At 35.1% G+C, this 27,957-nt stretch overlaps 2 protein-coding genes across 2 annotated transcripts in view; one reads left to right on the top strand and one right to left on the bottom strand.

The window, feature by feature from the left end:
- LOC137925222 (glycine receptor subunit alpha-3-like) overlaps positions 1–17,622 on the top strand; it is a 48,695-nt gene extending 31,073 nt beyond the window's left edge. Inside the window, exons 5-9 of the mRNA XM_068768630.1 lie at positions 3,952–4,086; positions 13,406–13,506; positions 14,613–14,773; positions 16,753–16,825; positions 17,494–17,622. Of these exons, the coding sequence (XP_068624731.1) occupies positions 3,952–4,086; positions 13,406–13,506; positions 14,613–14,773; positions 16,753–16,825; positions 17,494–17,622 (599 nt within the window). The remainder of the gene's footprint in view (positions 1–3,951; positions 4,087–13,405; positions 13,507–14,612; positions 14,774–16,752; positions 16,826–17,493) is intronic.
- A 2,899-nt stretch (positions 17,623–20,521) lies between these two features.
- Positions 20,522–20,932, bottom strand: LOC137925143 (uncharacterized). Its single transcript, XM_068768526.1, has one exon. The coding sequence runs from the start codon at positions 20,930–20,932 to the stop codon at positions 20,522–20,524; it is 411 nt and encodes a 136-aa protein (XP_068624627.1).
- Between the last annotated feature and the right edge of the window lie 7,025 nt (positions 20,933–27,957).

Raw genomic sequence — 27,957 nt, 5'->3', positions numbered from 1 at the left:
GTACTATGGACGTCCTCTATTATTTTTAATTTATTATAATTATTGTTAATTAACAAAATACTGTAAAGTCACTGTAAGAATATTGACCTATTTAAATGAATTTCTCAAAGAGATTCGCGGACATAGGCCTTATGTAAGGGAGTACAAATTTCATTTTAGTTTATATCGAATTAGAATGTTCTGGAATTATTCTTCACGTACACGTGTAATAATTAGAAATAATTGTTTGTGTGTAGAAATATGAATAAATAAATAGAGGTGTAGAGTTATTTATGAAGAATAATCTCTGCGCCAACAAACATGCGAAAGCCAATACGTAGGTACAGTCGGCGTTACAGAAAATTGACGTCGGAGAGCGATTGAAAGTGGGGCGAGCGCTCTCGAGTGTACTCGGGGGGCCCTCAGCGCCCCTCAGCGCCCCTCGGGCCCCCTGAAGTCAGCACGATTTTATCGTTGATCACAAGGGCTTACGATCGATGTCTTAACGCAAATGTAAGCATGGATCCATAAATAGGTGGCGGCCACTCCGAGTTTTATTTCGGATAATACTCTCTGAGGTTAGCCCCGAGAGGGCCGCCCCTCTTTGGACGTTACGAGCACTTGTTTGGGCTCTTATGATTTTCGTAAAGTATTTTTGGATCGAGATTTGTTTACGTTGAGAAGGTAATTAGAATATAGATTTTTTTTTTTCTTGTAACTCACCCGAAGATGTTCCTTATTATTTATCAAAGAAACTTCGTGCCAGATATTTTTAGACATATATGGTCTTTCATACAGCTGTTATGACGATAAGTTAAGAAAATTAAGCACATACTTTATTTAATTAATACCTTCGTTTTCCTACTTAACCCCTGCAATTACTTGACTGACATCATGAAAGAAATCTTTGGTCATAAGTAATCTTTTATCACTTTCTCCTTCTTACAAATCTGACTCCGTTTATTCTTCTTTTCTTTCCAAAGCGTTCTGATTAAGAATAAACTTTATATCGGAACTGGAGTCATCAAACCGGTAAATGTTCAAAAAGAATGTTCGAGACCTATTCGCGGAAGAATCGTTATAACTCTCTCATATATATAAGAAAAACATAATCACAGTGGACAACCACGAAGAAAGTACTTATTGAGATCGTGGAACTGTTAGTCCGGTAACTAAAAACAAAAATAAAATACCATAATCGAATATACAATTGTGATAATTCTTTGAAAAGAATTAAAGAACTTTGTAAATTGAAATAAGAGGAAAGATAGATCTTAAGAGGAGTGACAGAAGAGCATAAAAATAAAAAAGGATATTAAAAAAATATTAAAATGGGAATAAAAACCTTTGGTTTCTTTTTCGTTTATCAGGGAGGCTATGGTTTCCTCCCTAATTTTTACGCCAGACTGGCACTCGAAGTCGAGCCGGAGTCCCCCGAATGCGGGACACTGGGCCACAAGGTGGATCACGGTGTGGTCCACGCCCGGTTCACAGAAGCACGAGGAGTCATCCTTGAGCTTGAACCTGTGGAGGTACTCAGAGAACCCCCCGTGCCCCGTGAAGAGCTGGGCCGTACATACAACATTACATTACACACCTCTACACGGGTACAGCTGTTATCTACGTGTAAACGTCATCGTGCGAGTGTTCAGTATAATTTATTTTTGGTAAATTCACGGAACTTTCCGTTACGTGAAATCAGTACTGATGAAGCTATGCGTGTATGGTTCACTTTACCCCATCATGATGGGTTGAGACCACAGCGATCTTTCGTCCGCCTCAGAGTCGCTGAAGCTAGTGGGAGTTTAGGACACCCACCCTAAATACTCACGACTCCGAAGGTTCCGTTTATGGTAAGAGAACTCCATTCTTCCGGAGGGCCGTCGTGAGGCGCGTTCTGCGCTGATGGCGTCGTTCCCGAGCGGGATCTGTCTTCTGCCGATGTCACTACTATTTAAACACTGTGTTTGGCACTAATAGGTGTAACATAACTCCTGAAGATGCCCCGTGGAGGGGTGAAACACGTGTTGAGTAATTTGGTGGTGGCGGTTATGTGATTCGCATTGTTTGCCGCATACGCATTTATCAGAGGGCTGGCGGGCGGTGCATTTCATTGCACGACTACCACTGCATGTGCGGAAGTGGCTAAATAGTGGTCCTTTTCTTACTGATGTCACTAATGTTTCAGGATCCCAAACAACACGTGACGTCACGATCTCGTTTACGACATAGCCGCCGTTTAAATGTAAAACCATTAATCTAATAATAATATATAATATATAAGATATATCATATATACTCGAATATTATAATTAAAAGCATTTGATTATTAAAATAATTTTTTGATTGCGATGCCATGAAATCATGTCAATTAGTTGCTTTTTTTTAAACATAAATATTAAATTTAAAAAGCTCTCGAGGTGTTAAAAGTCGCGCGGAAAACCTCCAATTAGAGCGCACTCGGCGCCGCTTTGAAAATTCTTACGGAGCTTTGAACTTTTTATATCCGTGTAATCAGGTGCCGGGGGGTAGGTGAGCTATGGATCCTCAGAAGAGGCGGGCTTCGGTTTAAAAACTTTCATTATTTGCCTGAGGTACCATCAAACAAAATCAAAGAGCAATGGAGGCCTAATGACAAAGGTCGTGACTTCCATCTTTTCTGGCTTGTGAATTACATGACGTCATTGTTTACAAATGGTAAAGAAAAACAAAGTTGGTTAACTGGTGCATTCTATTTTCATTGTTTAGTACTTTATTTAATTTTTAATATGCCAAGATAAAAAAAAATAATTAAAAAAAATAAGGTAATCAAAATAATTAAATACAAAATGATTGGTCAAGCGTGTGCATGTTAAAAGAAAAATCAAAACGTAAATTGATTGTGTTAAAAAAATATAAATTCTTTATTTACTCTTTCAAATAAATATTATTCCCTTTCAAAATAATCCCTGTACGATAAAACTTACTTTTGATTACTACTTTTTAATAACGGTTTTTACATTGCTATAATCAGACGGAATAGTCTTTTTCCTGTGCAGCCTTCAAAATCTTCAATTTGGTTTTTATCTCCATAACCATATCAAAAAGGCGACCTAACATTGGGCTTTTCAATTTGCTGAATAGCTAGAAGTCGCACGAATCCAAATCAGAAAAATACGGTGGTTGCGAAAAAATACGAATAGAGTTTTTAAAGCCATTTTCCAAAAATTTGGACGCGTTTGACAAAATTAAACCTTTTAAATTAACACGGCAAATTTTATAGACACCCCTACCAATATAGAACAGAAAATTATCAGGAATTTTTAATGACAATTTCACATTAATTTTAGATCACAGTACTATATCGCCTAACCCGTGCCTGTATGACCTTGTAAATTCCAATGCCTTTAAATCTTGATGATTCTAGTGTGCATATCACAATAAATAGAAACAAGACAGAACTCCAGATCCGAAGGGTCTTTAAGACCCAGGAAATAAATAAAACTGTGATAAAAATCATACATAATAGCAATACAGGCAAAACATGGAAGTTTAAAGAAAAGTTTTAAACTCATATTGTAGAACTATAAATAAATTTATTTACATATATTCAACATAAAAATGACTTACTATAATCTGTTATATGTTATGTAAAATTGATCAGGGAATGTAGATGAGAGAAGAAAGGTATGTATGGAAGAAGATAGAACATGTGAAGAACTAAAAGAAGGTATAAAAGATATTGTGAAGGAAAGGTAAAAGTAATGTAAATAAATAACCTAAAAAACTTATTTACAAGAAATGAAAAGAAAGAAGAGAGGTCTCCAAAAACGCGGACCTTTAGAATGAAACCTGATTCTAGTTTCTATCAATGGAAAATAAAATAAATAAATCGGTTCTTCTGGCATTATTCTATTATCGTACTCTTAGAAAAAATCAAGTCATTTAAAGTTCGATAAATTTGGTTAAGCGTAAAAATTGTATTCTTTCCAGTATCCCATACGACGGACGACCTGATCTTCCAGTGGGATCCGGACGTGCCCCTGGTGGTGGACGAGAACATAGAGCTGCCACAGCTGGAGCTGGTGCAGAACAGAACTGCTGACTGCACGCAAGTGTATTCAACAGGTAAGCAGATATGATCACGGTATCTCATAAACTTATATTACATTTCGTCTTCCTTAATTTTATATTTCTTATAATTTTTTACTAAAAAAAGATCGCAACTTCCTTACGTGAGCGTTTATTGTTAACTATGTTCGCTTTTTTTGCGAAGTACACTTACATATATCATATTTCTGTATTATCACCTTTTAGTTACAGATTTATTTACCTTCTTTTATCCGAGTTTTAAGTTTTATTTCTTTTTATTGCTGTTCTTATCATCTTTCAGCAATATTCCAGAAAGGTGTAGCGACTTCACTCCTGGCTCATTAAGGAAAGTGGCACCAATGTGCCCTTGCCTCCGCGAAAAATCAGGGCGATCCGTGGTAGGATCAGTATCCTACCTTAGATTGGCTCTCTTTGCTTTCCAAAGTCGTACCGAACCGAGTCCACTGGCCGCTCTGTTCTGTAAACTCGGTTCCGATGAAGATATATCCGCGATCTCTACTCCTTAAGGTCCTAGTGGCCATCTGTTCTGCGCTACTCATTGCCACTTCGATTTTAGGTAGAATCAGTATCCTACCTTAGATTGCCAAGTAGCTCTCGTTGCTCTCCAAAGTCGTACTGAACTGAATTCACAGACCGCTCCGTTCCGTGACCTCGGTTTCGATGAAGCTATAAAAGCCTCCAGGGCAGCTTTAATTTCATCTGAGATAATTAGATTGAAGAGGCGACAAGGTTGTCTGCCAGTCTTAAAGGTGGTGTTACGCTGTGCTTACCGTTCCGCGATCTCCACTCCTTAAGGTCCGAGTGGCCATCTGTTCTGCGTTACTCATTGCCACTTCGATTTTAGGTAGGATCAGTATCCTACCTTAGATTGGCTCTCTTTGCTTTCCACAGCCGTACTGAAACGAGTCCAAGGACTGCTCTGTTCCGTGAACTCAGTTCCGATGAAGCTATAAAAGCCTCCAGGGCAGCTTTAATTTCATCTGAGACAATTGACTGAAGAGGCGACAAGATTATCTGGCAACTTTAAAGATGGTTTTACGCTATGCTTACCGGTGTGCAATCTCCACTCCTTGAGGTCCAAGTGGCCATCTGTTCTGCGCTACCCATTGCCACTTCGATTTTAGGTAGAATCAGTATCCTACCTTAGATTGCCAAGTGGCTCTCGTTGCATCCAAAGCCGTACCGAATCGAGTCCACAGACCGCTTTTTTCCGTGAACTCAGGTTCAAAGAAGCTATGAAATCCCCCAGGGCTAATAGCTTAAACTTCATCGGGTAATAGATTGACGAGGCAACAAGGTTGTCTATCGACCTTATCGATAAGGTCCTAGTGGCTAGCTGTACTGCGCTACCCATTGCCTCTTCGTATTTTCAATCCGAAGAGCTACGTTGATTACTTTTGTTGGTCTACGCCTCATTCCTAATTCGATTTCGTAGAGAAATCCTGAGCTTCGCTTTCTTGTGTCATAGACCAACTTTAACCTTGCCAACATCTTTCAGCCGTAAATCATCACTGTCACCTCCTATTGCTTGTAGACTTTCGTCTATGTGAAGCGAGGAATATTGGAGATGATGTTCTGGATTCAAGTTTATATATATATGTATATATATAATATTTTTCGAGAGATAAAAATAGCTTTGAAAGAAAAGGACCAATATTTAGCCAGTTCCGCACATGCAGTGGTAGTCGTACAACAAAGTACACCGCCCGCCAGCCCGCTGATAAATGCGTATGCGGCAAACAATGCGAATTACACAACTGCCGCCGTTAATTCACTCAACACGTGTTTCACCCCTCCACGGGGCATCTTCAGGAGTTATGTTACATCGATTAGTACCAAACACAGAGTTGACTCTGTGTTTGGCAAAAATAGCTTTATTATATAGGATCATTACAATCATATATATAATCATAAGCTTAAAATTAAGATTACTTTTGTCCTCAACACGACACTTACTAGTAGGTACTAACAAAAAACTCATTATTAAATGATATTTTTTAACAGTGTATTGTTGTTTTTGACGATTGTATTACAAAAAAAAATTAATATTCGGGTCATTGCGTACAAAACATTATCTAAAGACAAATGCGAATAATTTTAAACAACAATTAGATATTTATCGAGTGCTAGTTTTTAATTAGTAATGATAACGTAATTAAATGATATCATGTTAATTACTTTATCGGGTAATCCCTTAGTGAATTTAGCACAATGTGTCCTAGAATCGAATGGATAGGTATCGCTTATGCTGAGAGTGAACGCGGAAAATTTTATGCTCGCCTAGATAAAGAGATAATAAAAAATAAGCTGCTTACAACGATTTTTCTACAATCTACAATATATGAGACAGGACTGTATTAACTGTATACTCTTATTTGAGACTCTCTAACGTAAATTGGCTTGGCATCGACTTCGAGTGCCGGTCTGGCGTTAAAATCAGGAAGGAGTCAATAGTCTCCCTGATAAGCGGAAAAGACCAAAAAAGACTTACTCGCATATTGCAAAAAAATCATTATAAAAGTAATAGACAAAAATAAAAGTTAAGGAAAATTTAGAAATGTAAATAGATAATAAGAAATAAATGTGATAAAATGTAATATACAAAAAGTGATACAAAATGTGATAATAATGTAAACAAATAGAAATAAAAATAAAATGTAATGTGTAACGAGGGAGGAATGAAAGGTCACAGAGCGAAAGGGAATGAAAGGAGAAATATGTAAGAAATCTGAACGAAACAACTTAAAAAGTATACATGAAGGGAAAGAAAATAAAATAATATGTGAAAAACTAAATAAATTATAGCAAAAGTCCCTGTCCCACACCAGATAGGTTTACGAGAGGCCACTAATAGCGGGGGCCATATATATAAAAAAAAACGTAAATTGGCTTTAAAAAGTACACCTATCAGGGAATTTACAAGGTAGATACGTTCCTGAGAAAAACGTGTAAATCGAAAATTAAAAATTTTCAAGTCAAAACCGTGTAAATCGAAAAGCTTGCAGAAAATGCATAATTTTGCTATTTAACAGTTGTGATTTTTGTTTCAATATTTTTTAGGTGTACACAGAAATAAAAATAAAATGCATTGACAAGTTAAAATATTTAATATATGACGGAAGCACCGTTTTTTAAATTAATTACAATATACATTAAACATAAGAACAAAAAATAAAAGCAAAGGTGTTTTATTATCCTTTATCACTGTCAGAAATTACTCTAATTCTTTTTTTCGGAATCGAAGGTTCGAATTCACTTTCATCACTCGAAGTTATTTGTGCCGATTCGATGTTTGAAGCAGAAATATTTACATTATGAGAGATGGTAATAAAATCGGTTATTAACAATTGCTTCGAATTTTTTGTAAGATCTTTGTAAACTTCTTCATAATGAGCCAAGTCAGCACATAAGCTAGGGATTCCCCGTGAAATGTGTACACAGCACACGTGTTCAATCATAGTAACATTTAGTAGAGTGCGATAAAAACCAAAAAAAAACTTATTTCTAAAAACCGTGTAAAAGCGAAAAGGTGTATAATAATTGTTAACGATATATTGCAAAAAGAAATTATTACAATCACACAAATCTAGTGTCTTTATTTACAACCCTTTTTTAATCCCGTGTAATACCCTCATGGAATATACCTCCATTGGCAACGAAAAGGTTACACCGGACTCCAGCTAAAACCCCATGGTATTCGATGCCTTTTATTAAAACTACGGAAATGCCTTCGAATTTACTCTAGTTTAGGTTTAAGATAGAACTGCAGTCACCCACCTCTTGTTATACACTCGAATTTAGATCGCGCGCCAATGCAAAGTCATGACATATGTGTGATCACCCCAAATCCGTCTCCAAAGCCATGTTATTGGGGTTAAAGTAGGGCGCGGTACAACCTCTTTTGACGTCCAGGTCTCCGGCCGGATGAGGAGCTCTGATACTCTTTCTCTCTCTCTGTCCTCAGTCTCCTTCTGCTACATTACTTTTTGGCATGAGCTTATATCTGCTTCAAATTTAAATACGAATCCCGATTTGAACTCGGACGCCATCAGTGATGTGGCTGGCGTTGCATTAATGACAAAAGGTCTACCTGTTTACCAAGGCTTCATAAGTTTAGTTACTGTTTTGTAGTCAACTGAGTACGGTATTATAATATAAGCCTGAATCATAAATTTCCAATAGAACTAGTCCCTCCATCTCTCTTGTCATCGTCTCCTCACTTCTTTAGCAAGGTTGTCGGTCAATCTTATAGATGGATGACTTTCGCTGTGCTTAGTGGTACGAGATCTTCACTTCAGAATTTAGAGGCTACAATACAATCCCTTGTAATATAATCAAGAAATTATGGAAAAAAATTGCGGGATGTGATCAAATATCCTCAAATATCGTACTTATATAAAAAGAGAGAGAGAGAGAGAGATGTTGTGAGAATAGAAGTATACTAAGAACGAGTTTTATGGAATTTCAATTGGCAAGGGATATAAAGTGGGGGTTTTTTATAATATATATAAATATATATATGTATATATATATATATATATATATATATAATCGGCAAAGGATATATATATATATATATATATATCCTTTGCCGATTGAATTTCCATAAAAATCGTTCTTAGTGTACCTCTTTTCTCTATAAAATAGGAAATGCTAAATGTACGCCGGGAAGTGGCCAGTCTTATACATCTATAAGGTAAGGCCATGTCCAGCACTGGACTAACACCTGCCCTCTAATTATCTCTTCGTCACCTTGGGTTGACTGGTAGAGAACGCGTTAAGGTATTGAAATTAAATAAATTAATAAATTTTATTATTATATATAGTTTTCTAGTTGTTCGTAAACGTATATTTATATATAAATATATATATATATATATATATATATATATATATATATATATATATATATATATATGTATATATATATATGTATATAAATATATATATAAGATAACAATACTTAAGAATTAATAATAAAAACAAAAGAGACACTCAATCTCCGCTAAAACATCAAAACTTTAGCCATTTTTAAAAACAATCTTTATTATATTTAAAGACAAAGCATCATTTAAACAATATATTGCTTTATACTTCGACATACGATATACAATTTTTAACAAACGAAAGCCTTGAATATCTTTTGACTCTAACATAAAAGATATAGAGAATAAAAGATATCGTAGATGATTATCGAAAAAATGCATTATTTAAAATTCTTTAAAGATATTTTGATAAAGAAACATTGCGGGGACTTTTATTTGTTAAACTTTATTTATAAAACAATAACATATCATTAAATAGAGTGGCAAAAAGCAATCTTACCCAGTATTTTTGAACTATATGCGATTGAAATCTCAAGTTCAAATTCGTGTGATACTATATAAAAAACATTTGAAACATTTACGCAAAACTATAAGCATTGTTGAGTCAGGGTAATGGGTTCAACTTTGTCATACATAACGAAAGCTTTGCTCCCAGAACGAAATCAAATACACAGTCAATATAAGAGTTGATGAGATATAGATATATAAGCTATAAAGAAGTGAACGTGTTGCTCTCTTTCAGTAGAGCAGCAAGGCATAGAGCTTCCTCAAAGATCGCCACGAACCACGATTTCTTGCGCTGCTCTGGATGGCATATACATTCGATCGCTGTACGCTGTTAGCTTTTCTGACTTCTATAGTTTCTTCATCAGATACAACTCCTGACGTATTGTATTACATAATTTATATCTATTCAGTAGAGGAAGTGTGAACAATTTCTGAAAAGACAGCCCTGAATCGATATCAAAGTTAGGAGAATATCGGTTTAACACGTTCACTGCCGGCCCAATTTTGAAGAACTTTCAGCTGGTGCGGCTGAGGTCGAATCAGCCTCAAGCTGAACTTCCTAGTAGTGCGGTTGAGGCCTTTTCTGCCCCATGTTTCGGTTGAATGTAAACAGCCGCCGCACTAGAGAGAAAACACGAGTTTTACGCGCCGCACCAGTGCAAAGTCTACCATAAGGCTGAATCGGCCTCAAGCCGCAGTGAACGTGTTAAATCGCCTTTGAGTATGGGAATATGTTGAGCATGAGGCAATGCGGTGTGTTTTAAAATAGATAAGCTTGTCTAATGAGACGTGGTCGATATTAAAGTAAGAAAAACTACCGTAAACCTCTTACATAGGTAGCAATAATCGAAGGCTGCTCTGGTAGGTTGTTTAGGATATGACGAAAGCGACTAAGTAAGAAAAGGACCAATATTTAGTCACTTCCGCACATGCAGTGGTAGTCGTGCAACAAAGTGCACCGCCCGCCAGCCCGCTGATAAATGCGTATGCGGCAAACAATGCGAATCACACAACTACCACCGTTAAATCTCTCAACACGTGTTTCACCCCTCCACGGGGCATCTTCAGGAGTTATGTTACACCGATTAGTGCCAAACACAGAGAGCTGTGTTTAAAAAACCTTTTAACAGCCTCTGTTATTTGTTTTGTTATAAAGTCTTTATTAGCGGCATGTTTAAGTTTTAATGTACGTTCAGTGTAGAATAAAAATAATATTTTTAATATTCATGCATTAATAAAAAATTCGTTTAATAACATATTAGTGGGACCAGAAAGTAATGTCGCTTTACTTACAACATTTTTAGTGACTTTATATTTCTAATCAACAATATATTCACCTTCGTTATCAACAACCTTTTGCCGTCTAGTATACAAAATCAATACCTGAGCGGTAAAAATCAATCAGTTTATCTATATATGTCGACAGAACCGACATTATTTTCCAGTCCCTATATATGTTCTCATTTACTGCGATATTTTAAAATTTTGTAACATATATTTCGGTGTTGATATGAGAGAAATGTCGTTAGCAAAATATTTTAGATAAATAATATATACAAGACCGTATATATCTACCATACTCGCGTAAACTATGGGGGCATACCCATATAGATCTTTTTATCCCAGAACATTCATAGATTTCCATCACCTTATTATGAATAAGTATATTTAAGTATTTAATATTAATAATAGCATTATTTATATTATAATATACTAATATATATCTAGATTGAAAGGAAGTCTAGATTATTTTATGTTACTAAACGCAGTTGATCTGACGTAATGATCCCCGAAGTGTTGAAGTACACGTGTGATGTTCAAACTGAGAAGTTATATATATAATTAAAAAATAGATGTTTTTCGGAGGTTGGGGTCCATCCCGGATCCACCGTCATATTTATCCATCTTGTATGGGTAATCTCCCTGGGCGTGGTTAAGCCTTAACTTGAAATAAAACTTTAGATATCGCACTGACAATGCAAATTAACGCGGATTAAATTTCGGTAGAAGGTAAGCGATCCGCTATCACCGAGCGTCCCGCGCGATCTTGAATCTCGAACTACCCCCTCAACGTTGCTGCACAGTGGTTGTAACGTTTCGCTAGAGTAGGAACTTCCGGTCAGTTTCACTCTCGTCCACTTCCGGAAGGAACTTTCCATTCTCTTATACTAGATGGCGCCACCGACGCGCCGTAATATTTATTTTAAAAAAATAATAACCTAGATCAGTGATTACCAAAGTGGTCTATACTGACAACCTGCAAGGGGTCTACGTCAGCGAAAAAAAATTTGGGGGTCTATGAAATGAAAAATGGACCCCCAGTCCACGATAGTGGATTTCAACACATACACTGATAGTACCTATTTACTTACATCATACTATCTTATAATATCAAAATATTTACATTATTTATAAAACTACAGACAACACATTATTTATAAAACATTTACAAAAGTAGTTACAAAATTGACGCAAAAATGTTGATAATTTATTATTAAACCTACAGGTTCATCCTTCTCACTAAAAATATGGCTTATGTTATTTTATTTATAGTTTATTTTATGTTTATCTAATGTTACGTATATTTTACATAACAGATACAACATTTTATTTTGCGTAGTTTTAATTTAAATTCAATTAAGTAATATATAAATTAACATGTGTCTTTACTTTAAGTTTTTAACACTAAACTTCACTACAGTTAGAAATTTACAGGAAATCAATATCAGGTAAGTAGGGGGTCTACCCAACACGGAAAACATGGCGAGGGGTCTACGACACAAAAAAGTTTGGGGAACTATGACCTAGATATATAACATCATATCAATAATAAACATCAAAACGTCTGAACAGAAAATGAGGGTATCACGTTGTTGTCAGTTAAAAACCTTTAAGCCGGATCGTGCAGATTAAGTTAATAAACGGATAAGCTCAGTGTTTGACTTTGGACGGTGCAAATGAGAATTAATGATGGCAACACCGTTAATTAGGTCTTACTCGTAAACCGCACCGTAAACTGGCAACAATGGTTAATTATTAACTGTTTTGATAACCTAATTAGAATCATTATCATATCTGTGAAATTAATCATACTTACGTGATCATATGGTCAGCTTTTGCTATACCGTACGTCCAATTTATAAATCTATTGTTTTATAAAGAACATAATGATAATGTTATTTAATAGCGTTTTTAAAATTCTAATTACTATATATTAAATTTTATTATTGTTTACTATCATCTGTCCGTAGTTTGATATTGATAGAGGTAGTAAGCCTATCTCTTTGTAGAGTTTTATTATGTACAGGATGATCGGAAATGATAGTCTTATTGAAAAAGTAAAGAAATAAAAAAGTATGTAAATTTCCTGTCCCCAAATCGAATAGGAGAGTACAAGAGGACTCCAATAACGGGGGCAATTACAAAAAAAAGAGATAATACAACAAAAATAAGAGAATTAAAGTGAAATTATATCAATAATTTAATAACTTATGAATTTATTGATGATGATGATGAGATCCTCGCCTCGAGCCTTTCGTTTAAGGTAGCTCCGATCCCCAGCAAATTACAGGAAAATAGATTGCGATGGTAAGGCCACATTCAACGAAAACCAGATGACCACGTGGTAAAAACTGCCTTAAGCCTCTCAGAATTCCCAAGAGGGAGAGAGCGTCCAAAAGCTACGCGGTGGTCTAATATCTGAAAGGAACTGGAAACACTTCAACTTGATGCAGAGACAACCCAGGATAGAGTGGCCTGGCGCAAATTTATAAGGAGACTCGACCCCAAATAAAGGGAAAAGGAAAGGAAAAATAAGAAGAGAGAGATGATGAGATTCTCGCAATAGTCGTCCTCTAAGAAGTCTAAGATTCCTCGGTTCCTTCACTAAACCTTTTTATTATTCCTACAGTCCACTGTGCTAGAAATCCCGTTCCAGAATCTTCTTTATTCACACTTCGCCTTTTGTAGTTTGTCTAACATAAAATTTTTGATATTTCCAGGTAACTTCACGTGTCTGGAGGTGATCTTCAAGCTGAAGCGTCGTCTAGGCTACCACCTGTTCAACACCTACATACCCACTTGCCTCATCGTTATTATGTCTGTGAGTGGTAACCAATTTCACTGCGCCGGAATAAATATAAGTGTGTATTGTTTGAAGATTTGTTTGCATGTTTTGCTGTCAACTCTGAAGGCTTTTACAGTTTCTTATGAACTGAGTTCATGTAACCGAAGAGTCTGAAGATGCACAGTTGTAAGTGTGGCAGCGAGGATCACACGGCAATCTGAGATAACATACGGATTCTATCTCGGAAAGCAAATCAGTACTATATAGTAGTCTTATAGGAACTGCTGTACCACGTGAAATATAAGAGAAAAGAGCATTTTTATTGTCAAAACTAAATGCCCAAGGATCATGTGATATAAGTTTACAAAAACATAGTATAAAAGCTAAAAATATATTTATAAAAAAAGGATGATCAAAAAAAAAAACTTTTATTATAATACAAGTTAAATAATTAGTATTTTTTATTGTCATTATAATTTTAGATGTTTAAACGTTTTTTAAATGTAAATGTTTTCTGCTATTATGGCTACGCATCAGATGGATACGGAATCAGACAACAGTGTAAGCCAGGTCATATAATATATATATATATATATATATATACATAAATGTATGTATTTGTATGTATGTAATCCCTGAACTGCCCTGTCCTTCACGTCTCTCATCTCCATCCTAAGGTTGTCTGGTAGATCGCCTCGAGCGATAAGACCGCCTCTTGTACCTCTACATGAACTGTTTCTTTTTTCATATAATAAATAAAATAAAATATGTATTAGGAGAATTAATTACAAAGATTACTTTTCTAAATTTAAAACGAAATAATCACGATCTGCTTATCTTATCTAACATTATCTAGGCATTTCATTGTTTACACAGCATTATAGTTTTTGTTGGGACAGGAAGGTTCTCCAGCTGCGACTACCAGCCGGTAGACGCGGCATGAGTAGACTCCTCAGGTAGACCGACTTCAATGCAGCCAAGAGCGGTCATTGTGACGATCTTCATGTGAAGACTATGCCTTACAATGGATAATATGTTGATGATAATAGTTTTTGTTATTCAAATGCCTATTGTTATATTTCCTGATATGATCTATAGATAGTAGATAGTACATTCTAGTGAAAGTTAAAATGCTTTTGCAGTGGGTGTCGTTCTGGATCAAGCCGGACGCGGCGCCGGCGCGCGTTACTTTAGGCGTGACGTCATTGCTGACTCTCTCCACCCAGCACGCCAAGTCGCAAGCGCAACTCCCACCGGTCTCCTACCTGAAGGCCGTGGACGCGTTCATGTCTGTCTGCACCGTGTGAGTCTCACTCTCCTCTCCCTCTCAACTCTGTTTTAACACCGAATAGACAGAGACGGTTGACGCGGCGTCATTTACTTTTATTACTAATCATAGTAATATATTTGTTGCCACCTGGTAGCAGAATGTCCCGCATTTGGAGGGCTCCAATATGAGACCGAATGCCGGCTAGGCAAAAAGATAGAGAAGGCAACACTTGCCTCCGTTATAATGGAAAAGGATGAAAGAGAGTGCGTTCTCAAATTCTTTAGGAAAGTTGCACAATACGCAATAGACAGGAACAAAACATAGGTGGATAAAACATTGTAAAATTATTAAAATAGGTTATAAAATAAATCCGTGATAAAATTGATATACACGAGAAAATAATTAAAACTGTGATACTGTAATAGAAATAGATAACTGAAGTGTTTGAGGATGTACGAAAGGAATGGAATGATTGAGAAATGAAGAGGGAATTGTAGAATGATAGGAGGAAAAAGAAGATATTGTGTAATATGGAAGACGAGAACGAAAATAAAAAATCTAGTGAAAAAAAAATTATTAAGAAATACAAAACCCTGTTCCCAATTAAATAGGGGGTGGAAGGAGAGGTCCCCAATAGCGGGGCCACAAAAAAAATTGTTTAATCTGTGACCCAGCGGTGGAATAGATCGTGGTGCATGCAATTACTTTCTATCCCCTACAAGAAGAGCTTAGAGTGACTTGCTAAGTAGAAATGGGTAGGAGCAGTGCTTGCGGCAACATCGCTTTCCTTTTTAAAGGGGAGGACACAGCGATACACTTTCTTGCGGTCGCAGAGTGATGGGTGACGTAATTAGGCAAAACAAAACCGTGTAACGGCAAGTGTGGCGAGGGATGGAAGGCGATGCGTGAATGTAATGTGAATGAATGCTGTATGATGAATGTATGCTGAATGATAGAAAATATGAAGAATGTAAGAGAGATGATAGTAGAAGAGTATATATCGCTGTCCCGATAACAAGATGGGGAAAGAATATTTTTTATTAATAATATATTACTTTTATAAAATTTATATATGATAGATGTTGCGTTTGAGATACACGGCTGAGCCAAATGTTATTTAAATTTTTTACAAACAGACGCTTTGGAAAATGCTCTAAACCAGCGCTCCTCAACCTTTTCCCATCTGCAGCACATTAAAATATTTTCTTGGATTTCGCAACACACCGAAAGCAAAATTCTAGAGACGAGTGAACGTGACGCTCCATTGTGTTTTAAACACAAAATATGTTTAATATATAATTGTAAAATTTCAATTTATTTACAATTGGCACACTTGTATTTGACTGTTCTAAACAGTTCTACTAACCTAGAAAAAAAAATTCTTCCATCGTTTAGAGCAGAGTTCCCCAAACTTTTTTGTGTCGTAGACCCCTTGCCATGTTTTTCCGTATTGGGTAGACCCCCTACTTACCTGATATTGATTTCCTGTAAATTTCTAACTGTAGTGAAGTTTAGTGTTAAAAACTTAAAGTAAAACCTTATTAATTTATACATTTATTAATTGAATTTAAATTAAAACTACTCAAAATAAAATTTTATATCTGTTATGTAAAATATACGTAACTTTAAATAAACATAAAATAAATTGTAAATAAAATAACATAAGCTATAAATTTTTTACTTCATATGTACTTTTATAAATAATGTTAATGTTTTGATATTATAAGAAAGTATGATGTAAGTAAATAGGTACTATCAGTGTATGTGTTGAGATCCACTATCGTGGAACCCCATTTTCATTTCATGGACCCCCAATTTTTTTTCGCTGACGCTTTCCTTGCAGGTTGTCATAGACTCCTAGGGGTCGATATAGACCACTTTGGGAATCACTGGTTTGTCTTCAAGACGAGATTGAATGGGTTTCTAAGCAAACTTGAGATCAGGCGAAACAAAGTTCAAATGCTTTTCCTATAAACAATAAAAGAAACTTATGTTATTTGCTTCAATTGTAGGTTCGTGTTCATGGCGCTTATGGAGTATTGCCTCGTGAACATAATACTGGACGACGGCGGCAGAAAACCAAAGGTATTTTAATGACTTTTGACATATATATGACAATTCCGTCTTATTCTTTTATTACAGTATATGTACATATATAGTGATCTGGGCGATGTGAACGCGACTTGCATTGAATTCAATTTAAAACAAATTATTCGTATATATGTAGTACCTATCCCACGTATATATATATATATATATATATATATACACATAAGTGTTCTTGTTTGAATGTATGTACACCCTAAACTGCCTCTCCTTCATGTCTCTCATCTTCATCCAAAAGTTTGTCTGGTAGAGATCGCCTCGAGCGATAAGACATCCTCTTTTACATTTATATTAACTGTTTCTTTTTTTTTTGTTATTATGTACGGTGTACATTTAAGTGTAAATAAAATATACAATAGGATAATCAATTAAATTACAAGTAGTACATATGAATTATTTTTTTGTTTTCCTCTGTTTATTGTCTATGGTATACAAAAAAGTGTTAATAAAATAAACGATAATGAATAATATAATATTTTCACTTATTATTAACTTGCGGAATACAAATTAATATTTTTAACATCGTTAACAATTAAAAAAAACTATAGATTATATATTTAATATTAATAAAACGATATGTTTTTTTAATAGACTGTGTTCTTATCAAGTGAATAAAGAATTAAAACTAATTCCGGTGGTAACTTCAGGAACCAGCTGAAGCGGCAAAGGCAAGGCTGCGCGCGCTGAGCATCGACCGCTTCTCCCGCGTCTTCTTCCCCCTTCTGTTCTCCGTTCTCAACGCCACCTACTGGATCCAGTTCGCGCAGTACATCTGACTGCCCAACATCTACTCTTACTTCTTTATCAACTCTAACTCCATTGCTCTGAAGTCTTTGAAAAAGTCACTCGTTATTCATATTGTTTTCATATCGGCCTACTGTCGAATATAACTCTTATCGGTTGTCATTAAAGTAACCGCATGGATTTAAAAACGCTTGTCAGATTTTACTAGAATAGACCTTAAAATATATCCAAAGATATGTTAAATAACTATATATATATACATAACATATACATAATATATGTAACATTTTTGGTCACTAAACTATTATTAACTTCTATTGTAATTTAGTTCTAATATACGTTTACAGGAATTTGTTGAAGCAATAATTTTTTAATTCGTTGTTTTTATGAATAATCACTTTTATCTTATACCATTATTTATCATTTATACTGTTTGTTTTCATTTTTATTTATTCCATTTTTTCTATAACCTTTTATCACAACCTCAGACATTACATCTTAGGTCTATTTTATTGTTCACTATATATTTCACGTTATACATGATTATATAAATCACAATTTTAAACAAAGTTCTGTTATTTGTATTTTTTGTTAAATTTATTGTTTTATTTCTTATTTTATTTAATGGAATCAGGCGTTACCTTGCGGAAGTTCACCTAAGTAAGAAAAGGACCAATATTTAGCCACTTCCGCACATGCAGTGGTAGTCGTGCAACAAAGTGCACCGCCCGCCAGCCCGCTGACAAATGCGCATGCGGCAAACAATGCGAATTACACAACCACCACCGCCAAATTACTCAACACGTGTTTCACCCCTCCACGGGGCATCTTTAGGAGTTATGTTACACCAATTAGTGCCAAACACAGAGTCTGACTCGGTGTTTGGCACTGGTCGGTCTAACATGTGCGGAAGTGGCTAAATATTGGTCCTTTTCTTACTCATTTCTTATTTTGATAATTTACTCGTACACATTTTTGTATTGCACTGTTTAACTTGTCATTTGTTCCTATTTATTTCTGTTTTGGCTACTGTTCCGCAGAAATTGAGGAAGGTTTCTCTGTGGTGTTCGTTAGAGTCTAAATGCATTAGTACAAGACGTAAACAATTTATTATTAAAACATCCATACATGGTTGAAATCATTTCAACCCACACTAAGCCTTTTGATACTACCTTTATAATGCAAACAGGCAAGGTATGTAACAACCTACAGGTGTCATTTCCAGCTGACTATAACTTAGGAATGTTCAAGTTAAAACTTAACTTGAACAAAACGTTGATAAAAATCATTCTCTATACTGCTTATAGTATCTTTTTTTGTTTGCTTAACATATTATATATCATATTAATTATTCAAATTGTTAAAATTTATAAACATTCCGAGCTTGTATGAAAAATATTATCAATGATATATCACAAAGTTTAACCACAGATCTACTAGAGTATGCGTTTAAATAAACTTCATAATTGAAATATATAAATAATAAATATTGTTAATTATTAATTTTAATAAAGTTTAATGCACAGAAATCTCCATTTAATGGATTTAATTAAGAAGATACCTATGATAGAATAAAGTTTACGTGAAAATATTCAATTCGTTGTCCTCTTGTATTCCTCTAGTAGCGCAACGGGGTCCGAATCATTACAGCTCCGTGTATTTCCGAAATTGCTAGATGTCACAAGTTTTGTTATTCTGAATGGAAAATATATTATTATTTAGTGTGTTTATCATAGTTATCGGAAAAGGTAAAGCTAAAGGAAAAGATAAAGTTCATGAAAGATGTAAAAGATATACAGGTGATTGGTTAAATGCATAATAGCTTCATAGAGAGATATTTAATTTTGTATATAGTGATCACTCTGATTTTTTTAAACGGTTTTATTTAGTTCGACCCGTACGGAATTTATTTATTTGGGTCAAAATTAGAAATTGAAATTTAAGCACCTTCCCGTTGTCAGATTGATCTGAACTTTGGTACACACATTTAATTTAGATGACAATACAATATAATAAAACCAATAACATTATAAATCTAAGATGGCCGCCGATACAAAATGGCGGATAACGTATTTTTCCTTAACCCCTTCAATATGGGTATCAAATGAAAGGGTTACACTAGTAAAACACGATGATTATGTCAAAATTTAAAATTCAAGATGGACATGTACATATTTTTCTACAGCCACCACAATATGGGTATCAAAAAACCGTTTAACTTAAAAGTTTTTTAAATGTTATTTTTGTTTTAATAACTTCTGGCAGTACAAAGTCCGCAATAAAAAAAATTACTATACTTTCGTTCGAATTTTAAAAACGCGGTAACAAATATAATCATTACATTATTTATAATTTCCGAAACCATTGATTTTTGGACACGTTAAACTATATATTAGTTGACAGAAATTGAACTATATATTTATCCCTTTAATGCTTTTATATTCATAACCAATCATACTATATATAGTCTTTTAATTCAGTAATTTTAAAAAAAGAATTCAATAAAAACAAAATAGTCCGCCAAAATCTGTTGAAATGTTATAATCGCCTTATTTTATGTCTAAAATAAAAGTAGATTCCATGATATGACTTCACAGTAATACAGCTATACCTACTCCGATGACAGAATATAAAAGTATATTTATGCCGATACGTACAAATTGTTTTATGATTAAGAGAATATAAAGATTTGTTTTGAGATTGTGTTTTATTTTCTTGTCCACTGGTGGACATAGGCTCCCACAGATTTGCAATAAAATCGGTAGTGAACTGCAACGAACGCCTTTTTTTACTGCTGCGGGGGCAACGAAAGGGTTATAACGGACTCCTATCGGCTAAACCCCACGATCTTGAACGCCTTTTGTTGAAACTACGGGAACGCTTTCACATACTACCAAAGTTTCAACGGCGGTGGCCCAGTGCCTCAACTCCTTACTTGCGGCAGATCATCCTGACTCCGTCGCCAAGGCCATGGTAAGGCGGTTGGAGAAAAGCGCGATATAACACCCTCTGACGTCCAGGTCGCCGACGGCGGATGGAGAGCTCAGATGTTCTTTCTCTCTCTCTATCTGCAGCCTCCTTCTGCGACATAACTTTTAATGTAATACCAGCGCTCCATGACGGCCCGTTCTGTACCATCACCTTAACAAAACCTGGTAACAAGAGGACATTCCCCTCAGTGTCGGTGAGTTCTCGGCGCAGTTCATCCCAAGCTGTATACTCCTCAAGCGTGTGCTGATCTGTATCCTCTTCGCTACCAAAATAGTGGCATATCGTTGACAGTTCCGTGCTTATGCGACACAGGTACTTGCCAAAGCATCCATATCCTGAAAGCATCTGCATCATCTGCAAGGTTAGAGTGCCGTACCGCCTGTTCGTCTAGTCCTCCAGGACCGGAGGAATAGCCTCAACTGTGACTGTGCTGATTCCTGCTCTTGGGCTGCTCAATCGTTCCTTCCACCATCTTAGCAGCAACTGTCGAAGAGACAGTTGAGTGAACGACGTCTGCGGTTCCAATTCCCCCGGCGAGGTTTGACCGCAAGCCCGCATCTCCAAGCGCCTCTGATATATCCAGGCCTGACTTCAAGGTCCCATGGTGGAGATACCGCCAATCCACATGCTGTTTCATAAGAGATGGTGCGGTTGCTCCTTATGACATCAATAGCCATCGCCATTTGAGCGAATCTGAGAAGGACGACAGTAGAGAAGGGAGAGACGAATAAGAGTAGGAGCTCCATATAGAGCCCTTGACCGCACCACTCCTAGACACAGGCGGCGACAACTTGGTTCTGATTTCCCAAGATTAGGCATTAGTCGCTCAAAAGCTATTCCCATAAGCCGGGGAGCTTGACATGTAAAATGCTCGCGGGAATTCCAGCCGCCTAACCTTTTTTTTTTGTTTTCGTGGGGGGGGGGAAATCTTCCGGACGTTGAAGATGCCCCGCCTCTGGGGGGAGGACAGGGGAATGCAGGATTCCTACCCACTAAACCCCCCCACCCGATAATCACCCTCTGCGCTATACGGGGGACCGCGTTATCTCCCGGTCAAGGATCGCCACGCGGCCTTCCCTCGCGCCATGCTATTTTCGATAGTCCGTCCCGCGGTATGCGTGTATACGCTACCCCGGAAACCCTCGTGGTGCTATCAAGATGGTTCGAGACCACGTCGAACCATCGTCCGCCACAGAGTCGCCGAAGCTAGTGGGAGTATAGGACCCTCACCCTAAACTCCCGCTACTCCGAAGGCCCCGTTTATGGTAGATGAGCACCATTCACCGGAGGGCCGTCGCGATATCGGGACCGACGCGAGACAGATGCCCGCCGATACGGGCGGCAAGTTTCCTTTCGAATAGCTTGCCGCACTCGTCCAGCAGGCATATGGGACGGTACGCAGAGGGAGATTCTGCCTTCTTTCCTCAAGAGGACCAATCGTGTCTCCTCCCGAGGCGTCGGAAACGTTGCTCGGTGGAGACAGCACCAGCCGCCTTACCTAACCTAACTAAGAGCATCGTGGGAAGACTTACCCTAGGCTTGCGTGTCTGTGGTCTTCATTCATTCCGGTCTGGACCACGTGTAAGTTCAGATTAGGTAGTCTAATATCACGTAAACAAATAGTTAAGTTTAAACTCTATCGAAATAACTGTATTATCGTGCGGTCAACAAGGTTGGGTTTAATGCGTTACTAATCGCAGTTAAGTGTCTCAAGTGCGACAATCAAGATAAGATAAAACAGGTGTTAACATATGGTAATATATTTTATTTTACGGCTATGTACTTTATGTTTTATCTCATATTTAGACTCCATAAAATACCCTTTCGTTTGACAACTGTGTAAGGTTTCACAATACACCAGGGGCGGTTTACTTTACAAGTTCAAGCTCAAGGAGGACCCCTCGTGCTACTGTGAACCGGGCGTGGGCCAGACCGTGGCCCACCTTGTGGCCTACTGTCCCGCACATGCAGGGATGCGCAGTGCCCTGGAAACGTCGACTAAACTGAAAGTAGATATGGAAAGCATCGCCTTAATGATGAGCGACGACAACCTTCGCCCATCATTCCTATCGTTTGCTCTCAGGGTGGTAAGTAATTCTATTAAAAGGAACAAAACCAAAAAGAAAAACTGGAAGAAAAAATTAAATAAATGCACATGTAAACGAACTTATCAAATAATAATAGAATATAAGAAAAGTCAATGTATTAAAAAGTTCAAATCCAAACAAATCTTTGATATCAAAAAATAAAGATAAAGATTGGAAAATTAAAACCTAGTCACCTAAGAGTAAAAAGATGAGGAAAGGAAGGCGATGAAACCAAGAAGGAATGAAGGAACAAAAATTGCAAGATATTGTGAAGGATAAAAGGAAAGAATAAAAGAAATTGAGAAGTAAAGTGAGTGTCGAATAAAGATAAAACTGAAAAAATTACGTGTAAATAAAGTCCCTGTCCCAAACTAGATAGGGGGTACGAGAGGCTCCCAATAGCGGGGGCCATAAAAAAAATCACACTGGCGCCGCTGTGAAACGCGAGCGCCCTATGAGCGGCTTCTTTTCGAACATTTTGTTTCAACTCGAAATAAACCTTATTTCACGTATACACTATAGCTCAGGGCTTCTTAAACTATGGGTCGCGACCCCAAATGAGGTCGCGTAGCAAAATTCTGGGGTCGAGAGATTTTAATGTCAAATGTTTATATATACCATTTTATAACATCACTAGAGTTGGTGGAATACAGTGGACATTCAGCGTCTAGACACGCGCATTTGTTGAAGGTTTTAAACTAATATAAATACAATTTTATAATTTTTTGTGCAATTTTTAATTTTAGAATTTTGTTTGTTTCAAAACTAATTCTTCAACTATATATTTTCATATGTATATATATATATATATATATTGTTACCTAATAATTAAATCATGGGAAAATATATTTTTTTTATATATTTGTATGGGGTCGTCAAGAAACTAGCAATCATAAATGGGGTCGTGAATGACAAAAGTTTAAGAAGCCCTGCTATAGCTGATTTGCAAAATAAACAATCTAATATAAACTATTTAATAATTTTTGTTTTACATACTTTATGTATTTGTATAAACGAGATCTATTCGTTGGGCAGTAGATGTAAAATATAAACAATCGCTTTATAACGCCGACATCGCCGCTTCTCGATGGTGCCATATTTGACTCATCGGCTCGGTGTATATAATAAATGTGCCTAATATACATTTTAATACAATCAAGTTGTTTGTATATCTTAAAAAAATCTTGTAACTAATTAATATTATTTTAAATTGGATTTATATTGTGCATAAATTCAATTTTCATCAACTAATGTAATACGGAAATATCGGTATTTTTACATAAATACCGGTTTTGAATACCGGACAAAAATCGTACGATACCAAAAAACCTGCAAGTAAAAAAAGTACATATTGAATTCTATGTCACATTTAAGAGGTTCGTATGGCATTATATAATTAAAGAAGCAATAAATATAATTTAATTAAAAGTATTTATGAAATAATAATAATAACTTGCGGTACTATATACCGGTTTTCAATACCGGACAAAAATCGTCCGGAATTCCGGTATTCGGGATCCCGGAATCCCACTATCGTAAGCCCTAGAGCTGCTCCTGCAATACACCCCCGTATTGCATTTTCTCTGAATAAGTGGGTGCTGTTAGCCCTAAGGCTTTTACAGCTTCATCGGTACTGAGTTCACGAAGCGGAAGGTCCGACACACCCCCGTGACAAGAGAGGAAATCTAATATATAAAATTCTCGTGTCACAATGTTCGAACTTGAACTCCTCCGAAACGGCTTGACCAATTTTTACCAAATTTTACATGCGTATTCAGTATATCTGAGAATCGGCTACTATCTATTTTCCATACCCCTAAGTGATAAGGGTGGTCCACCCCTAAATTTTATTTTTAATTTTTTGGACAATTTTTTTGGTTTTTATTTTATTATGATACAACATACAAAAATACATACAAACCTAAATTTTCACCCCTCTACGATCAACCCTTATATTACATTTTGTTAATTAAAAACTTTAATTTTTTTTGCAAAACAACGTTTGCGGGATCAGCTAGTATATATATATATATATATATTGTCAAATGTAGCTAGAACTCTTTCTAAATCTCTCTTCTCTTTATCAACTGTTAAAACAAATATCGGTAAACGTGCACCCTTATATAGTATGTGTGACCTCCACAATTCATATATTAATGATATTGATATATTCTCGTGCTCTCTTGTATATTTTAAAAGACAATTTCATTCGAAATTATTGAATATTCACAATACAATTTAAATCTCATTGGAATGTAAATGCTTGATGTGACTCGTAATTATTACTGTCTGATATGCAGAATGCGCTGGATTATTGATCCCTGTTTGGCAATGTTTTTGTTTTGTTTTATTTTTGTTTGAATTTGATTCATTAAATGTTCTCAGTGAGATAGTTTTAAGGTAACAATTGTAACTAATTTTATATTTCTAAGTTTGTAATTTCTAACTGCCTTTTGTTACTGTTTATCCCCAATAAAGTAAAATAAAATAAATGGAGTGTTAAGACTAGTTGCAAAATGCTTTTGTTTTCAGGCAACCATTATATTAGTGTTGCCCAAAGTATGGCCCACGTCCAATAGTGAGACAACTTAATTAAGGGGAGCAATTCCAAAGAGAACTCGACACGGGTATTAAACTTTCACTTTTATATAAAAATACTAGCTGATCCCGCAAACGTTGTTTGGCAAAAAAAAATTGATATTTTAATTTACAAATAAAAAATAAGGGTTGATCGTAGAGGGGTGAAAATTTTTGGTTGTATATATTCTTGTATGCTGTATCATAAAAAAATAAAAACAAAAAATTTCGTTAAAAAAAATAAAAAAAAATTTTAAGTGTGAACAACCTTTATCACTTAGAAAAGGTATAGAAAATAGATAGTAGCTGGTTCTCAGATCTACTGAATACGCATATTAAATTTGGTAAAAATCAGACAAGCCGCTTCAGAGGAGTTCAAGTTCGAACACCGTGACACGAGAATTTTATATATTAGATGTATTTATGTATACTTTTTTTCACGCTATAGATAATAACTCAAAAAAAGAAAAAAAATCGTTTAGACATAAAAGAGGTGGTCTTATACCTCAAGTCAATCTCTACCAAACTTTGGATGGAGATGAGAGACATGAAGGAGAAGGCAGTTCAATGTGTACAAAAAAACTCGTATAAAATGAAATTATTGTCTTAATTTTTGTGGGTTACTAGAGCTTAACAATTAACTGTTATAGTTACTGTTGGCAAGCGTGTGGACTGTATAAACGGATTAAATAAATACTAATGATGCTGGTAGCTTAATTATAATTTTAAAAAACTACATTACAGTAAAAGAATATGTAACAATAGACAGAACAAACGAATCTGACAAAAACTACATTAAGACAAAAACTGTCAAATATAAAAAGTATAAAAACAAATATAAAGAGGTTTTAAGTGACAAAAAACAATTACTGTAATATGTATATCTTTAAAAGTAAACGCAAAAAAAATATATCAAGATTTACGTAATTTTTTTCCGCTTATCACTCCGCTGGTCTATATAATGGCGAAACTTACATGATTATGTTATTTCGTATAAAAACAATATTCAAATTGATTTTTCCGATAGTATACACAAAAAGCGTTCGAATTTGAATCGATTTACAATTACTGTGTTTTGGAATCGATATCTCGTCAAGTTCATGGAGGAAGGTGAAGGCCAAGGTTGCAGTTTCTTTATGAAATCTGTTCGTAGATTTAAATGCAAGACATGGAAAGGAATTGTTTATTTATGCAAGCGTATAATAAAAAAATATATTGAATAAACCAAGTCGAATTTTGTGACAGTGACAGTGACAGTTCTTTTGGCGGGAATTGGTTATTGTACTCATTCAAGATGGAGAATGCAAAATGTTGTTACAATTTAAAAAAAAACGTTTCTTAACATTATATAATACTATATGATTTTGAAACGAAAGTTTTCAATTGACATATTTTAAATATTGCAATATTTATTTATCTTTTAATTTTGAAATATGTTCCTAGTTTAATTTTTTGCAAATTCTATATATTGTACGACTGTAAAAGTCTTTAATTCATTTGTTGTTATGCCATAAACGTTAAAATATGAGACGTACATTAATCGTGTGATGGTAATGCTACAGATATTTTTTTTTAATTAAAAATGACTCTATTTCAATGAAACCTTCTATTAGTTCACTATTGGACACGGATATGGAAGGCCTACGTCCAACAGTGGAACTATACGATGATAATGACGTTAATCATTATAAAAATTATAATATATATAAATTTTATAAACAAACCTCCTTAGTTTTAAAAAGTGACAGAAAAAAAATTCCACGTGTAAGAGATAGATAATAAATAATTAGCATTAGTTAACATTACTTGTGACGTCTGTTATAAAACACACATTTAGCTAAATGTAAAAACATATATATATATGTTCACAAAAAAAAACTGCACAGTCATGACAAATTGTTGTTTAATGGTGTCTTTAATAGTTTTATTCAATAACGTACTTATGAGGTAATGAGGTACCTCGGTCTTGTTATATGACAAGACCGAGGTACCTCATTACACAGCCATAGTCTAAAAGGTTGACATTATAACCTTTTTGATAAATTTAAATAGAACATAGTATAACACTTGAAAATATCGAGGTAAAATATGGAAATATATATATACCTATATTAACAATTATTATGTAAGCATCGTTTTCTACATATTTGATGAAATTTTAGTTTTAAATCTTATAACTAAAATTTTAGCAGGACTTTTTTTAACTATATATCATACAGCAAAGATTGAAATAGCATTTAACAGTGCATATATGTATATGTATATGTATATATATATATGTATAATATATTTAATATATATATATATATATATTTAATATATAAAACTGTAAAAAAAGATTCTATAACAGCCAAAAGAGTTTTATATAATCATATATATTTTGTATATATATGGAACTGTCAAACAAACAATAATGGCGACGGTCAACATAAGCATTTATTTTATTGTTAGCAGCGTTACAATTTTCTCACTCCATATTTCTCGTGACATTACATTGACGTAACGCTTAGACGTCAAAAAGACAAAAGTGACAAATAAAGTGCGTTTATAAAGTTATATGTAAATATGAACTTAAAAAATATTTTATCTTTAATTCACATTTATATATTTATCATTACTGGCACAAAGTATACGTATATACAGCAAAATTCCACAAATAATTTCAAATCTGCAATGAAAGAAATATTAAAAAAAATATACTATTCTCTCCAA

This window comes from Battus philenor, unplaced genomic scaffold, assembly GCF_028537555.1.
Source record: "Battus philenor isolate CCGP_79_NKW_IND1 unplaced genomic scaffold, ilBatPhil1.0.hap1 SCAF_26, whole genome shotgun sequence".
Classification (NCBI taxonomy): Eukaryota; Metazoa; Arthropoda; class Insecta; order Lepidoptera; family Papilionidae; genus Battus; species Battus philenor.
The sequence above is the reverse complement of the archived record's forward strand: the minus strand, read 5'-3'. Positions and strand labels throughout refer to the sequence as shown.

Coding starts and splice junctions, on each gene's coding strand:
- LOC137925143 (XM_068768526.1), bottom strand. CDS start 20,932: ATGCAGATGCTTTCAGGATATGGATGCTTTGGCAAGTACCTGTGTCGC.